At 42.0% G+C, this 18395-nt stretch overlaps 2 protein-coding genes across 3 annotated transcripts in view; one reads left to right on the top strand and one right to left on the bottom strand.

Annotated features, from left to right (window-relative positions):
• The window catches only part of LOC111962245 (transmembrane protein 117), a 78908-nt gene that overhangs the window by 47756 nt on the left and 12757 nt on the right, over nt 1-18395 (bottom strand). For both annotated transcript variants that reach the window (XM_023985186.3, XM_023985187.3), the window contains exon 3: nt 4752-4884. In XM_023985186.3, the coding sequence (XP_023840954.1) occupies nt 4752-4884 (133 nt within the window). The remainder of the gene's footprint in view (nt 1-4751; nt 4885-18395) is intronic.
• LOC139027580 (P2Y purinoceptor 1-like) lies at nt 12752-13789 on the top strand. The gene has a single exon (XM_070443055.1). It carries the CDS (start codon nt 12752-12754, stop codon nt 13787-13789), a length of 1038 nt encoding a protein of 345 aa, XP_070299156.1.

The following is an 18395-nucleotide window of genomic DNA, read 5'->3' on the forward strand; positions in this document are numbered from 1 at the left end:
TGTCCTGTACCCTGTTAATCCCTAGTCTGAACAGCTCTAAATCCTGGTCCTGGTTACCCATGTTAATCGCTAGTCTGAACAGCTCTAAATCCTGGTCCTGGTTACCCATGTTAATCCCTAGTCTGGACAGCTCTAAATCCTGATCCTGGTTACCCATATTAATCCCTAGTCTGAACAGCTCTAAATCCTGGTCCTGGTTACCCATGTTAATCCCTAGTCTGGACAGCTCTAAATCCTGATGGACACATTTAACATTGAGGTAAAGACATGTCGCTCTCATCATTTAGCATCTTTTTTATGACTCGATTTGAATAAGTAATAATAGGTCATTTCTAGTGAATATATTCCTGCCGTTGGATCAAGCTCAGTGCAGTTGAAAGGTCCAAGAAATGAAAGTATCTCAATGAGCTTGGGGTCAGGGACAGCACACAGTGACAGGTCAGAGAGATAGCAGGAGACAACCACACCTCCCCCCACCACACACACGGACTTCTTCAGATGGGTGTGAGATGGGAACAATATGTGTATGTGGGGGCAGACCAGCAGAGCAACGTCTCCCGCAGCGCTCCATCGCGGTTGGCTGCAGAGCGCAAGGCATCATGGTGTGTTTTCTCAAAGACATAATTATTCTGAGGTAGACCAATGCCAGCAGATAGCCTTTACAGAGTCTTGGCAATAACGTGCCTTGTCCTCTCTGAACAAAAAGAAAAAGGAAAATAGCATTCATGCCCACCCAGAGGCTTCCTATCCTAAACACCACAGAGGGATGTTATAGTACTCTCTCTTTATGCTTTGCCTCAGTAAATTACAACAACCTCATATTGAGTGAAGGAACGGGAAAGATGGGATGCAGAAAAATTTGGACACGGATCAAAAGACTTAAGTTTTCTGCACCATCCTTCCTCCCTCTTTTCTCCTTCCCTCCCCTCTCGGATAATTGCTGCATTGGCTCCATTCAGAGCCTCAAGCTCATCTCATCTGAGGTGCATCCCGGTCCTGCCTGGCAGAGTGTGAAAACACTGCTCTTACAGGTCCGTCTTCAACAGAGATGTAAACACTAATGTCTCTGGCAGAGCCCTGGCTCAGAAGACACAGAGGAGAGCAGGGAACAGAACATCAGGAGAAAAAGTAGAGGAGTAGAGGGCTGGCCCTCTTAGCGGGCTGCTGGCTTCTACTGCCTCTTGGCGGGCTGATGGCTCCTACTGCCTCTTGGGCGGCTGATGGCCCTACTGCCTCTTGCGGGCTGATGGCTCCTACTGCCTCTTGGCGGGCTGATGCTCCTACTGCCTCTTGCGGGCTGATGGCTCCTACTGCCTCTTGGCGGGCTGATGGCTCCTACTGCCTCTTGGCGGGCTGATGGCTGGATGCGTTCACTTGCTTTACAACAGCACCATCTATCTTTCTAATTAGACGCTTACAGCCTGAAATGGCTAGGTAATGTCATTGGAACTCTCATTTCAGAGGCACTTTGAAATGTCTGAAGGACTATTCATTGTTAGTCTAGTTGACATGACCAATTGAAAGTGCCTAACCTCGTTATGTCTGCACCGTATCCCTGTTCTTTTAGTGCTTAGTGCTCACATCATACAGTAGAAGTGATTATTCCCATGGTGTAGTAGGATGACATGCTCTCAGACTCCAACAGAAAGATGGTCACCAAAATACGGTAAAGGTCTCAAGACAGCAGCTATTAGAACACACATCCAATAGACTAAGGCTAGGTGATATACACTGAGTGTACAAATGATTATGAACACCTGCTCTCCATGACCAGACTGACCAGGGTATGCAACTCAATATTATGTTCTTAATGTTTTGTACACTCAGTGTATACTGGATTTTTACAATACAGTCTATAACAATATTTGATACAGTGCTAAATTAAATTAAAAGTTCAACAAATTTCACTAGTTCACTGTTAGTAAAACCATCAGAATGGAGAAGCCCATTAAATCACATAGAATTCATTCATTTGTTGCCATTCAAGGCCACATGCACTACTTATAAAACATATTGAGAACTTGTATTATTCAGAAACATAAAACAAACCAATACCAGCATACTATTAAAAAAAACGGAATATCGCCCAGCCCTCTCATAGACATGCACAGACACACACTTCTGCCACTGCTCAAGGCAGTACAGGCACTATATCGACATGTGAAAGCATGAAATAGGAGAGTGGTAAAGAGAAATCATCTTTGTGACAGACACACTCAGAGAGACTGTAAATGTAACTTTTTTATCGTATCATCGGACTTGCTGCTCTGCTCAGCCATGAGATTTACCTTTACGAGTGTGTTTGCTCTATCGATTACTTATCAATCCCAGACAGATAAATACGCCTAGAGGCAGACCATGATGGATCGACTGTCACCAGAGGCTCTGGGGCCAGTCTGGTACATATATAGCCATGATTTATACAAGCATATTCTTCCCCACCACCCTGTGTATAATAATAGAACAGTTAGTTGAAGAGCACCCCATGATGCTCTGTGCATTAATAATTTTTTTTTTTTTTTTTATTATTCTTTTTTTTTTTCTGCGCTTTTTGTCTCTTATTACCTTATTGGGATTTGGGGAGTGTTTTGTGCTTATTGATAAGTGTTATATTGACTGATTTCGCTCTTATTTATGTGCCTTCTCATCGGCTATTCTACTGATCCAAATACTTTAGTTCCACATCACACAGCTCTTTGTGCTGTTAGCAATATAAGCTTAATGTTAGCCGTCTTTGTTTAATTTAACAATTAGCTAGTTTGTAGTATATTAAGCGTGTTTAGAACAGCATCCAGGGCTGATGGCTCCTACTGCCTCTTGGCGGGCTGATGGCTCCTACTGCCTCTTGGCGGGCTGATGGCTCCTACTGCCTCTTGGCGGGCTGATGGCTGGATGCGTTCACTTGCTTTACAACAGCACCATCTATCTTTCTAATTAGACGCTTACAGCCTGAAATGGCTAGGTAATGTCATTGGAACTCTCATTTCAGAGGCACTTTGAAATGTCTGAAGGACTATTCATTGTTATGTCTAGTTGACATGACCAATTGAAAGTGCCTAACTCGTTATGTCTGCACCGTATCCCTGTTCTTTTAGTGCTTAGTGCTCACTCACAGTGAGGACTACGTGATTATTCCCATGGTGTAGTAGGATGACATGCTCTCAGACTCCAACAGAAAGATGGTCACCAAAATACGGTAAAGGTCTCAAGACAGCAGCTATTAGAACACACATCCAATAGACTAAGGCTAGGTGATATACACTGAGTGTACAAATGATTATGAACACCTGCTCTCCATGACACAGACTGACCAGGGTCATGCAACTCAATATTATGTTCTTAATGTTTTGTACACTCAGTGTATACTGGATTTTTACAATACAGTCTATAACAATATTTTGATACAGTGCTAAATTAAATTAAAAGTTCAACAAATTTCACTAGTTCACTGTTAGTTTTAAAACCATCAGAATGGAGAAAGCCCATTAAAATCACATAGAATTCATTCATTTGTTGCCATTCAAGGCCCATGCACTACTTATAAAACATATTGAGAACTTGTATTATTCAGAAACATAAAACAAACCAATACCAGCATACTATTAAAAAAAAAACGGAATATCGCCCAGCCCTCTCATAGACATGCACAGACACACACTTCTGCCACTGCTCAAGGCAGTACAGGCACTATATCGGACATGTGAAAGCATGAAATAGGAGAGTGGTAAAGAGAAATCATCTTTGTGACAGACACACTCAGAGAGACTGTAAATGTAACTTTTTTTTATCGTATCATCGGACTTGCTGCTCTGCTCAGCCATGAGTCTTTGTGTTTCCCTTTATCAATCAACCAGAAAGAGCAGACATGATGGATGTCACTGTCACAGCTCTGGCCAGTGTGACTGATAGCCTGATTATACAAGCATATCCCCCTCCCCTGTATAGAACAACAACACCTTACCGCTGGCAATATTAACCGGCTTGTCCAACCTTATGGATGGCGGAGTGTTTTTGTTGCTTATTGAAATGTGTTATATGACCGATCTTATTATGGCCCAGGCTACTTCAAATCACAGCTTGTGTTAGCAATAGCTTATGTTAGCTTGTTTTAGCAATAGCTTGTTTTAGCAATAGCTTGTGTTAGCTTGTTTTAGCAATACCTTGTTTTAGAACAGCTTGTGTAGCAAACAGCTTGTGTTAGCAACATTTGTGTTAGCAACAGCTTGTGTTAGCAACAGCTTGTGTTAGCAACAGTCTTGTGCCATGTGAATGTTATACAACCAAACAAACACATGGTAAATCATAAGCCCTCCGACCTCGCAGCTGGCTGGATAAAAGGATACATTTTCTATCTCAGACGGACTGCCACATCAAAATGCTCAAATGGATTCCTGTCACTGGCTTGATGTGTGTGACTGACATAGCTCTGCAGCTGGTTACCCACTAAGTGTAGGTAAACCAGTGGAGTAGAAGGTAAAAGGAAGCCATCTTGACTGATGTAATCAATAAACCAAGATGGCCGACCTGATCATCATTGAAGTGTTATGGTGGTGCTGAAGGTGAGCTTTCAGTGCCCTCCCTTCACTCCATCTCCTCCAACCCCGACTCAAAGTCTCACGTGATTGATCGGACTGAGACTGAGTCTCCGCTCAGGTGAGACGTTTGGATCTATCACACGGTTAACTCGAAGAGAGAGAGAGGGTCTAACAAATGAAAGCAGTGAGAGAAGGATGAGACATTGAGTGGCTTACCCCATGCTTCCTGCCATCAGGAGGATCAGGTTGTAGATGTGTGAGAAGATGAAGAGGAAGAGGATGGTGCTGAAGAACATGGTCATCCAGAGGCCGTGATCCTCACGGAACATTTTCAGACGCAGATAACGACCTATATGAGGCATGAGGAAAAGACACCTGTTCAGTGCAGGCTCCATTCACAGGGCAGTCTATTCCCTCAGTCAGTCAGTGGTGTTGTGTCCAAATGGCACCCTTTCCCTATATAGTGCAACTCTTTTGACCAGGGTACTTTTTGCCATGGCCCTGGTCAAAAGAAGTGCACATATATAGGGAATTGGGAATAGGATACCGTTTTATATGCAACTCTGAACCAGGACATATGATGAAAGTATGGGCTATGTTCATACACATCAATAACCTTCTGTTAGAAACCATCTGTTAAAACTCACCCTCTAAGTATTGTGATGATGATTAAACCATTCTTTTTGTGAGCAACTTTTTATTTAGTTGTCATTCTATCTTTTTTTCTAGTTACAGGTTTCACCCAAAAAATAATAAATCCATATAAAGATAGCAACCCCGCCCCCCCCCCCCCCACCACCCTTCCTCGTGGCCTGAAAGCGAAGAATGTAACAAATGTCTAAATAATATATAACTGGTTTGCATGTGTAGAGCTTTAGCTAAGATTTTTCTTTACAGAGTTCAAGTATATTTGTCCAGGCCTCATTGTTCCTTGCGAGCACCCTTCATTCTCACTGTCGATAATAACTGTATTCACTGGTTAAATGGTAGAGAGTGAGATGGTTGCCATCTTAGAGACCAAATATTTTTCGCAGGAGTGCTGCCTGTCAGCAGTCATATTTTCTGAGATTCAAGGGACTTGTCATAACATTTAGTAACATAATAGATGGAAAGCATTGATATTTAAATTCTTGCACTTCCCAAATGAATTTTGTAACTTTTCCGAAGTTTAACTGCCAGTGCTCCCTGTGACTACCCTGGACCCTGTGCCTACCTGAACTCCCTGTGCCTACCTGATTTAGGGGACACGTGAACAGTTGGCCAATTTCATCTTAAAACTTTTTTTGTATTAAATACAGTCTGTGACCCAGGATACCAAGGTCATATTTAGTTACACTCTGTGGGCCATACTTTTTAATGGTTAGCTCAGAATGTGAGCTTTCCAAAGTTGTTTATATATTATAGAGATCATGCCTTGGGAGCCCAGATAATTTATTTATACATCCCATCATTGGATGTTTCTGTATTTGGGTTCCAAGGGACTCCATAGGCCAGCATAGCTGACCTAAATTGTAAATATAACAAATTGTTTGCCTGGTAATGTGTATGTATCTTTTCAAATCTTGGAATGTTCTAAAACCATTATGTCCATGTTATCGATAAGGGTACGGATTCCGCATTTGACCATTGGAGGGATGCAAAAGGCCTCAAGGCATTATTGTGAATATTGTGGCATATGCATGCCATTTTGATTCCCAGTTACATTGTTTTTCAACTTTGCGCCAAATAGAGATTGTGAGCAATAATAGGATCAAAGAGTAGTTTACATAGTTTACGGATATACCAGTGAAGACCACTCTTCCAGGGCAATAGCACACACAATATTTTGCTCAATACTCAGCCAGAAGAGTCATGTCTAAACCAATTAGGATGGGGTGAAACACTAAAGCCTGGAAATACAATTTAAAGTTTTGTACAGAGTCCTCTTTCGTCTTTCCCTCTTGTATACTTATTCTTTTTATCTGGGATCGTTTACCCTGCCATATACAGTTGAAGTCGGAGGTTACATACACCCTTAGCCAAATACATTTATACTCAGTTTTCACAATTCCTGACATTTTAATCGAGTAAAAATTCCCTGTCTTAGGTCAGTTAGGATCACCACTTTATTTTAAGAATGTGAAATGTCAGAATAATAGTAGAGAGGAATTATTTTATTTCAGCTTTTATTTCTTCATCACATTCCCAGTGGGTCAGAAGTTTACATATACTCAATTAGTATTTGATAGCATTGCCTTTAAATTGTTTTAACTTGGGTCAAACATTTTGGTAGCCTTCCACAAGCTTCCACAATAAGTTGGGGTGAATTTTGGCCATTCCTCCTGACAGAGCTGGTGTAACCGAGTCAGGTTTGTAGGCCTCCTTGCTCGCCACACGCTTTTTCAGTTCTGCCCACACATTTTCTATGGGATTGAGGTCAGGGGCTTTGTGATGGCCACTCCAATACCTTGACTTTGCTGTCCTTAAGTCATTTTGCCACAACTTTGGAAGTATGCTTGGGGTCATTGTCCATTTGGAAAACCCATTTGCGACAAAGATTTAATTTCCTGACTGATGTCTTGAGATGTTGCTTCAATATTTACATAATGTTCCTTCCTCATAATGTCATCTATTTTGTGAAGTCACCCGTCCCTCCTGCAGCAAAGCACCCCCACAACATGATGCTGCCACCCCTGTGGCTTCACGGTTGGAATGGTGTTCATTGGCTTGCAAGCCTCCCTCTTTTTCCTCCAAACATAACAATGGTCATTATGCCAAACAGTTCTATTTTTGTTTCATCAAACCAGAGGACATTTCTCCAAAAAGTACGATCTTTGTCCCCATGTGCAGTTGCAAACAATAGTCTGGCTTTTTATGGCGGTTTTGGGGCAGTGCTTCTCCTTGCTGAGCGGCCTTTCAGGTTATGTCGATATAGGACTAGTTTTACTGTGGATATAGATACTTTTGTACCCGTTTCCTCCAGCATCTTCACAAGGTCCTTGCTGTTGTTCTAGGATTGATTTGCACTTTTCGCACCAAAGTACGTTCATCTCTCGAAGACAGAACGCATCTCCTTCCTGAGCGGTATGAGCGCGTGCGTGGTCCCATGGTGTTTATACTTGCATACTATTGTTTGTACAGATGAACGTGGTACATTCAGGCGTTTTGGAAATTGCTCCCAAGGATGAACCAGTCTTGTTTGGAGGTCTACAATTCTTTTTCTGAGGTCTTGGCTGATTTTTTTGATTTTCCCATGATGTCAAGCAAAGAGGCACAGAGTTTGAAGGTAGCCCTGAAATACATTCACAGGTACACCTCAATTGACTCAATGATGTCAATTAGCCTATCAGAAGCTTCTAAAGCCATGACATCATTTTCTGAATTTTCCAAGCTGTATAAAGGCACAGTCAACTTAGTGTATGTAAACTTCTGCCCCACTGGAATTGTGATACAGTGAATTATAAGTGAAATAATCTGTCTGTAAACAATTGTTGGAAAAATTACTTGTGTCATGCACAAAGTAGATGTCCTAACTGTCTTGCCAAAACTATAGTTTGTTAACAAGAAATTTGTGGAGTGGTTGAAAAACGAGTAATGACTCCAACCTAAGTGTATGTAAACTTCCGACTTCAACTGTACATTTTAAAATCGCACTAGGAATTTTATCTCAATAGCCAGAAGGGGGAGCCATTGGAAGAATTGACTTACAGAAATTCAGCCGTGGCAATATCCATTTTGACAATAGATATTCTTCAGGTTAAAAGTAACTGGGATATTTTTCCATCTAGTGAGTTCAGATTGAAATGACTTGAGCGTTCTGTTAAAGTTTCTGCCAATGGTTTTATCTAATGACGGAATGCATTGCCTGGGCCAGAGTTCCATGGATAATACAATTGGATCTCCTTATCTGCTGCTTCTAGTGATTCTGAACAGAGCAGTGCAGATACTGCCTGTTATGACTATGGCTGAGGGATTGACATTTTTAATCTTTGATTGATTCATTTGGATTCTGATAGTAATTCCCCCGTTTCAAATTCAATAGTTGATTAAAGACCATTCTGAAGCGCTATGTCCTCCTTTCAAACAGATTTTCACTGCAATTTATTTTGCTGACGAACTAAGCCTTGCCAAATGAACTGAGTGTTCTAAAATGGTACCTGTTCAGTACATAAAGTCAGAGGATATCACTGGTCGGTGCTCTTTGGTACATCACAGACCACATCATGTTTTCCACAAACTCTTTTCAGCAATCTGACTGAGACCCTGTTGTGTTCCAAGCCTCTGATGCTGCCTGGCTTGTGTTCCACGAGGACAGTTCAGCATGATTAGATTGATTATGCAGACATTTATGACCTGTGGTGTTTTTCCATTCTTCTGGTTGGGAATCAAATTACTAGGAAAGATCTCTCTGCTAGAGCATGAGATTGATTCAGATAGTCCACCTTCTGCCCTGAATACATAATCACAGCAGGCCTCTGGTGCCAGAGATCCTCTATACAGTTTATGAAATTCCATTACACCACTGTTCTTTTGGATTTGAATGAATCGATCGGTTTAGCTAATGCAAGGATGGACTGCGTTGCCCACAAAAATGATCAACTAAGTGCATAGTTTGTATCATTTTGACAGCCATCTACATCAGATGAAATGTTATTTGTGGCAATAATAGGAATAAATGCCAACCAAACAACTTAATCCATATGACAACACAACACTAATCATACACATTTTGCAAGTAGTGGCTTAAACCAATGTCACTGCAAAACAGAAAATTATAATCCATTGGATATGTATAATCAAACTGTAGCTAGTGTGTATAACAGCATTTTCTATCTCCCTCCTGCTGCTCGGTGCTCATACAGTACAATGCCAGTCTGTCCCGTGTCATTGGCCCTGACCCCAAGTCCTCTTTCCCCACAGGGAGGCCGTACTGTTGCTAACACAAGCAGCAGGCTTTCTCTCCTTCTAGTTCCCCCTCAGAAACCTCAGCCAGTGCCGATACCAGCACAGCAGCACCATGCTCCCAGGCACAACTCTTTGTTTTGGTCTCCCCCAGTCAGTCAGGCTCTTTTAGAGATACAGCCCCTGGGGGTAGTGTTTTGTTGTGTCAATACTCAGAAGTTCGAGACAGGACACCACTGCTCCATTTATTTCCCCATTACCACAAGGCCATGCTCCCTCTCTCTGAACGCATTACATGCTGTTCAATCTCAGCTCGCTCACCTCCTTCTCCCCATAAAACCAAAGCCGCTGCAACTGCCTCAGAGAGGTGGAGTCCCCGAATGCTGTTTTACGACCATAATGAATGACACTTCTGTCTCTTCAGGCGTTGCCCTGGGTTTTCATACTGCAATGCATTCWTATACAGCCTTTGATACAGCAGACAAATTGAGGTCTCCACTACATAAAGCACCATGTACTGTATAACATAGTACAAAGAAGAGGTGGAATACCATTTACATACAGAACAAAGAGATTAAATTGGCTACATTCCCTGTAACCAAATTGTGTTTAACCCCATTCAAACAGTTGTGAATTGGTAGATGCATCGATGTGCAGGTGCCTAGCTAGTGTGGTTTGTGGTATTTCGAGGTTCATCACAGCTCCATAATTGAATTGGTTTGCACGGATGAACTTAATTGCCTGTAGTGTCAATGAGCCCCAGCTCTGCAGCGTGTGTACCGGCAGATCTGACTCTTAAAGTTGCCAGCGCAGCCAGCTAGCACGGTGGTGAGCTCCCTTCTCGGAGCCAATCAGTGTAGGATTTAACTAGGGGTGATTCAAGATTATTCAGCAGCCCAACTTGAGTCACCACACCTCCCCACCTTAGAGAGGCCCGATAACGAGTGATTCATGAGCCACTTCTACACCGTTCAGCTAGGCTGGACACACAAACATGCACACAGGCATGCACACACTTCCATTTCTCCAGTTGTTGGTCACCTATCAAAATTCAAATATGTGTGGTTGTCTCCATCTAGTGGTGATATAGTGATAGTACCACAGAACTGACAGAACTGATGCTGAATTGGAGAAAAAAACAGCTCCTTCAATTATACAGGATTCATACTGACCACCATCTAAATGTGATGTGGAAATCATTAAGTGTGATATGCGCATGACCACGGTGGTTTCCACTGTTTAAATCTAGCAAACCASTGGAATAATAAATTATAATTTCACATTAAACAAAGGTCCTGGCACCAAAACAGGATTTGAAAAGATGCGAGAGAAGAAAAAAAAAACACTCCAATCCGGTCGGTTAACAAGCAGGCACGTTGGTGCCAGACAGCTAAAATACAAACACACCTTGACAAACTGGAGCAGGCAATCAATCAAACACACACACAGTGGGAGTCACAGCCCCAGACTGATGAAAAGGACACAGCTGGTGGAGGTGTTCTGACTGACTGACTGAATGAGACCTGAGACCCAAGCACTGTCTCTCCTGTCATCATGATACCAATCATCAATAACTCTCTGCTTATTAAACAGGGTAAGAACTCTCATTATTTCACACTCACTTTATGATTCAGATACATAATGATGAATACATGTAAGGATACATTCACGCTGTATTTTTTTCCCAATATGACTAGTTTGTGGCCACCAAAACAGTATTTATGGTATAATGTGGTCTTTTGAATGGGTATGATCTTAATTTTCTATCAAATGTTTTTCAGTATGTTTGGAAAGTTTTTGGTTTGTGTGAAAGACCCCATAAAAATGTTAAATGTCCACACAAAAATGACTTAAAAACCTCACAATAGTGAAAATCTTTAGGGTATGCCACGTGAAGATCAGAACTTGTCTTCGCAACTCTGAAAATAGAAAACTCTTCTGGCTGTCTGTTGAAATGTGATCAAAGTAATTGTCACCTTCTGCTTGCGTGGTCAACATAAGGGTCATTCCACAAAAAGAGTGCCTTCTGATATTTTAAGTAGAAATTGTGCACCACTATTTAATTTTAAAAGCGTTACATTAATATATAACATGAAGTGCCCTTTAATATACACCACATGGGGAACTCAATCAATTCAAAAAATGTATGAATAAAAACTTGCTAAAGTGCAAAAAATCCCTCTGTGCATCCTCTGTGACTTCAAGGAGGAATTTAATCCACTTAATTAAGCTCAACATTTTTTCGAAGTTTTCATTAGCATTGTAAAGCCAAAGTTATTTTGTTGCTTTGACAAATTCKTTCAYGAAGATTATTATTTATTTAATGTGATTAATGATTCATTTACGTCTGTTCCTCATTTTAAAGTCATCCCTGTTACATGAACTGAACTCTCTTTTTAAGATGGTGAAACGATTCCTTTTTTCTACCAAAAGAAACATTGAACATCTAATAGTCAAATCATAGTGTAAAAYCAGGTGAGCTGGTTCTACTCTTTTCGGCCATTTTCTGATGTTTTGGAGTAGAAAACTGAGTGGGTTGAGCATAACATGTCAACTCAGTTACCAARAGATAGTCAGGCTAGAAATGTTTTCACAATTGCACTTTTTTTGTGAAGCTTACATTCAATTGATACTCCCACACAACAAGCTTCAATTCCCCCTGTCAAAAGGGGTTTCATGGCTGATTCAAGATTAAATCGTCAACCCTGTTATGGTCAACCGTTACTTTATTTGGCACTCAATAGGCAATTACTATAGTAATTTTTTTTATTAACCTCTCGAGATGGGAAAAACGTGTTTATGAAGTTGAACATGTGCTCTTTACAAAATAATGTTCAAATTAGGTGAAATCAAAAGTTTTTTTGGACCAAGTTAAACTTCTAAAAAGGCACCGAATTGGTGACACTACCCTTCAATAGCCAGTCTCTGATTGAAGGCAAACAATGTGTTTCCATATTGGAGTGGAATCCAGGGTTAATTATTCCCAGCACATACAGTACAACAGCCAGGCTGTCACTTCCTGGTGACTGGGCACAGGACTGAGGGGGTGGACGGGGCTGAGAGGGTTTAGAGACAGACAGGCAGGCGAATCTACATTAATCTATTTATGATAATGGTATATCCTTGCTGAACCTTGGCTAGAATAACCTTGATGTGGATCAATTGAAATGCAAAGTAATTATATATGGCATGAAAGACCACCCTTTATACTACTTAACATATTTTGTTTTTATACTGTATTAAGTGATCTTGTAAAATACCCCATCCCACAACATGTCTTTATACTGTATTAAGTGATCTTGTAAAATACCCCATCCCACAACATGTCTTTTCAAATGGCCATCCATGGTCTTTCCTCAGCCCACACAGTGCAATTCCTGCCCCTGAACCAGTCGGAGGCGTTCTGCAGTCGGTTTGAGAATGGCCAGTGGTACTGCTACGTCATCCTGGTCCTCTTCACCTTTGCCCTGCCCCTGGGCATCCTGGGTAATGTGGCAGCGGTGCTAAACTATACCTGCTTCAGGAGGACCAGCAGTCTGTCCACCAGCAACGTGTTCCTACTCAACCTGGCCCTGTGTGACTCAGCCTGGACCCTCACCCTGCCCTTCACCATCTACTTCAGCCTCCAGAAGCCCTTCCTCAGGGACATCCAGATCTTCTGCCAGCTCAGGAAGATCTTCTTCAACATCAACATCTACGGGAGTATCTTCTTCCTCACTCTGATCAGCTTCGACCGCTACGCCGGCACCGTGCACCCCATCAGCTCCCTCAGGTGGTGGGACGCTTGCAAAGCCAAGCTCTGCTGCGTCTGCGTCTGGATCTTCCTCTTCCTGGGCTGCATCCCCGACCTCTTTGTGACCTTCGCCTTCCAGAGACCGGGGAACGTGACCGTGTGCATGGACCACATCCAGGGTCCGTTCGTCTTTGTCAAAACCATCTCCATCATCAAGACTCTGGTGGGCTTCACCTTGCCGTTCAGTGTCATGCTGGCCTTCTACGGGATGACGGTGAAGGTTTTACGGGGCCTCCCTCGGGGGAAGAGGAGAGGTGGTGGGGGTCAGTGGGTGGGGAAGCCCCTGATGCTCATCACCGCCGCTCTGCTGGTGTTTGTGGTGTCCTTCATGCCCTACCACGTCATGATGATGACCCTAGTGTTTATGAGGATCAACGACCAGGTGACTCCGGCCAACGTGCACGTCCTCTATGCCTCCTATGAGTTCTTTGAGGCCATGTGTAGTGTGAGCAGCTGCCTGGACCCAGTGCTGTACATCCTGGCTAGTGACAGGTTCCAGAAGAGACTGCAGGCCCTCAGGAGGGGCCAATATAGGGGACTGTGCTGTAGGCGTAGCAGGAGGGTAGCGGTGGAGGGCTGACGAAGAATAGAGTCTCCTACCATAGTTAGTTATCCTTATTAAATTAAATTAATTCATTAAATCTAAAAAAAAATCCTTGTTAGTTTGTTTTATTTGATCTAAAAATACACATTGACATGTCTCTGAGAGATTGCCTCTCACAACAGATATACCAACCAAGTGTCTGTGTTCATCTAAAGAGCAAGAAAAAAGGGCTGAAAATGGGGCCTTTGCCCGGATTGAACATGTTCAAGATAAAACAGAAACGGTAATGAGGAAATGTTGCAGTTGGGGAACTCAATATCCTCTGACATCAGAGATGCACTGACACAGAACACAGTGCCTTCAGAAAGCATTCACATCCCTTGACTTTTTCCACATTCCCACAGTGGGATTAAAATGGATTTAATTGCCATCTTTTGTCAACGAGCTACACAAGATACTCTGTAATATCAAAGTGGAACAAAAATTGAAAAATAAAACGAATATATCTTGATTAGATAAGTATTCAACCCCCTGAGTCAATCCATGTTAGAATCACCTTTGGCAGCGATCACAGCTGTGAGTCTTTCTGGATAAATCTCAAAGAGCTTTCCCCACCTGGATTATGCAACAATTGCCCATGATTCTTTTCAAAATTCTTCAAGCTCTGTCAAATTGGTTGTTGATCATTGCTAGACAACCATTTTCAGGTCTTGCCATAGATTTTCAAGCAGATTTACGTCAAAACTGTAACTTGGCCACTCAGGAACATTCACTGTCTTCTTGGTAAGCAGCTCCAATGTAGATTTGGTCTTGTGTTTAGGTTATTGTCCTAATGAAAGATGAATTAATCTCACAGTCTGGTGGAAAGCAGACTAACCCAGGTTTTTCACTAGGATTTTGGCAGTACTTAGCTCCATTCCTTTTCTTTTTTATCCTGAAAAACTCCCCAGTCCTTAACGATTACAAGCATTCCCATAACATGATGCAGCCACCATTATGTTTGGAAATATGGAGAGTGATTACAGTACTTTCAGAAAGTGTTCAGACCCTTTCAATTTTCCACATTTTCTTACATTACAGCCTGATTCTAAAAATGATTAAATATTATTTTTTACTCAATATACACACAATACCCCATAATGACAAAGTGAAAACAAGTTTAGAAATGTTTTCACATTTATTAAAATAAAAAATGGAAACACTTTATTTACATAAGTATTCAGACCCTTTTCTATGAGACTCAAAATTGAGCTCAGGTGCATCCTGTTTCCATTGATCATCCTTGAAATGTTTCTACAACTTGATTGGAGTCCACCTGTGGTAAATTCAATTGATTGGACATGATTTGGAAAGGCACACACCTGTCTATATAAGATCCCACAGTTGTCAGAGCAAAAACCAAGCCATGAGGTCGAAGGAATTTTCCGTAGCGCTCCGAGACAGGATTATGTCGAGGCACAGATCTGGGGAAGGGTACCAAAACATTTCTGTAGCATTGAAGGTCCCCAGGAACACAGTGGCCTCCATCATTCTTAAATGGAAGAAGTTTGGAACCACCAAGGCTCTTCCTAGAGCTGGCAGCCTGGCCAAACTGAGAAATCGGGGGAGAAGGGCCTTGGTCGAGGAGGTGACCAAGAACCTGATGGTCACTGACAGAGCTCCAGAGTTCCTCTGTTGAGATGGGAGAACCTTCCAGAAGGACAACCATCTCTGCAGGACTTCACCAATCAGGCCTTTATGGTAGAATGACCAGACGGAAGCCAATCCTCAGTAAAATGCACATGATAGCCCACTTGGAGTTTGCCAAAAGGCACCTAAATGACTCTCTGGTCTGATGAAACCAAGATTGAACTCTTTGGCCTGAACGCCAAGCGTCACGCCTGGATGAAACCTGCCACCATCCCTACGGTGAATCATGGGGGTGGCAGCATCTTCTGTGTGGATGTTTTTCAGCGGCAGGGACTGGGAAACTAGTCAGGATCGAGGGAAAGATGAACAGAGCAAAGTACAGAGAGCTCATTGATGAAAACCTGCTTCAGAGCGCTCAGGACCTCAGACTGGGGCGAAGGTTCAGTTCCCAATGGGACGACAACCCTAAGCACAAAGACAAGACAACGCATGAGTGGCTTTGGAACAAGTCTCTGAATGCCCCTGAGTGGCCCAACAGAGCCCGGACTTGAACCCGATCTAACATCTCTGGAGTGTCCTGAAAATAGCTGTGCAGCGAGGCTCTCCATCCAACCTGACAGAGRTTGAGAGGATCTGCAGAGAAGAATGGGAGAAACTTCCCAAATACAGGTGTGGCAAGCTTGTAGCGTCATACCCAAGAAGACTCAAGGCTGTAATCGCTGCCAAAGATGCTTCAAAGTTCTGAGTAAAGGTTCTGAATACTTATGTAAATGTGATTTCATTTTTTATAGAAACCTGTTTTTGCTTTGTCATTATGGGTTATTGTGTTAAGATTGATGAGGGGAATAAATACAACGTAATCCATTTTAGAATAAGGCTGTAACGTAACAAAATGTGGAAAAGGTCAAGGGGTCTGAATCCTTTCCGAATGCACTATTGTTGTTGTATTGGATTTGCCCCAAACAGAACACTTTTTATTGAGGACAAAAAATGCYTTACTTTGCCACATTTCTTCCAATATTACTTCAGTGCTTTGTTGCAAATAGGATGCTTGTTTTGGAATATTTGTAATCTGTAGAGGCTTCCTTATTTATAATCTGTCAAAAAGGTTAATATTGTGGAGTAACTACAATGTTGTTGATCCATCCTCAGTTTTCTCCTATCATAGCCCTTCAACTCGGTAACTGTTAAAAGTCATTGGCCTCATGGTGAAATCCCTAAGCAGGTTCTGTCCTCACCGGCAACTGAGTTAGGAAGGGCGCCTGTATCTTTGTAGTGATTGGGTGTATTCACCATGCTTAAAAGGTATTTTCAATGTCTGTTTGTTTTTTTACCCAACTACCAATAGGTGCCATTCTTTGCGAGGCATTGGAAAACCTCCCTGATCTTTGTGGTTGAATCTGTAATTGAAATGCACTGCTCGACTGAGGGACCTTACAGATACTTTTTCTTGCCACTGAACAACTATGTGAACCCTTTGGAATTACCTGGATTTCTGCATAATTTGGTCATCAAATTTGATCTGATCATCATCTAAGTCACAACAATAGACAAACATAGTGTGCTTAAACCAATAACATACAAATTATTGTATTTCTCTTGTCTATATTGAGTTCATCATTTAAACATTCACAGTGTAGGCTGGAAAAAGTATGTGAACCCCTAGGCTAATGACTAAGCTAATTGGAGTCAGGAGTCAGCTAACCTGGAGTTCAATCAATGAAACGAGATTGGAGATGTTGATTAGAGCTGCCTTGCCCTATAAAAACACTCACAAAATTATGAGTTTGCTATTCACAAGAAGCATTGCATGATGTGAACCATGCCTCGAACAAAAGAGATCTCAGAAGACCAAAGATTAAGAATTGTTGACTTGCATAAAGCAGGAAACGGTTACAAAACTATCTCTGAAAGCCTTGATGTTCATCAGTCCACGGTAAGGCAAATTGTCTATAAATGGAGAAAGTTCAGTACTGTTGCTACTCTCCCTAGGAGTGGCCGTCCTGCAAAGATGACTGCAAGAGCACAGCACAGAATGCTCAATGAGGTTAAGAAGAATCATAGAGTGTCAGCTAAAGACTTACAGAAATCTCTGGAACATGCTAACATCTCTGTTGAAGAATCTACGATACGTAAAACACTAAACAAGATTGGTGTTCATGGAAGGACACCACGGAAGAAGCCACTGCTGTCCAAAAATAACATTGCTGCACGTCTGAAGTTCGCAAAAGTGCACCTGGATTTTCCACAGCGCTACTGGCAAAATATTCTGTGAACAGATGAAATTACAGTTGAGTTGTTTGGAAGGAACAAACAACACTATGTGTGGAGAAAAAAAGGCACCGCACACCAACATCAAAACCTCATCCCAACTGTAAAGTATGGTGGAGGGAGCATCGTGGTTTGTGGCTGCTTTACTGCTTCAGGGCCTGGACAGCTTGCTATCAGCGACAGAAAAATGAATTCCATAACTTATCAAGACATTTTGCAGTAGAATGTAAGGCTATCTGTCCGCCAATTGAAGCTCAACAGAAGTTGGGTGATGCAACAGGACAACGACCCAAAACACAGAAGTAAATCAACAACAGAAGAAAATATGCCTTCTGGAGTGGTCCAATCAGAGTGCTGACCTCAACCGATTGAGATGCTGTGGCATGATCTCAAGAGAACAGTTCACACCAGACATCCCAAGAATATTGCTGAACTGAAACAGTTTTGTAAAGAGGAATGGTATAAAATTCCTCCTGACCGTTGTGCAGGTCTGATGCCCAACTACAGAAAACATTTGGTTGAGGTTATTGCTGCCAAAGGAGGGTCAACCAGTTATTAAATCCAAGGGTTCACATACTTTTTCTTTCCACTGTATGTGTAGGGTACAAGATGAGGTGGTCATTCAAAAATCACAGTAAACACTAGCAAACACTATTATTGCACACATGCAACTTATTATGTGACTTGTTACTCCTGAACTTATTGTGGCTTGCCATAAAAGGAGTTGAATACTTTTATTTAA

This window comes from Salvelinus sp. IW2-2015, linkage group LG4q.1:29, assembly GCF_002910315.2.
Source record: "Salvelinus sp. IW2-2015 linkage group LG4q.1:29, ASM291031v2, whole genome shotgun sequence".
NCBI classification, from domain to species: Eukaryota; Metazoa; Chordata; class Actinopteri; order Salmoniformes; family Salmonidae; genus Salvelinus; species Salvelinus sp. IW2-2015.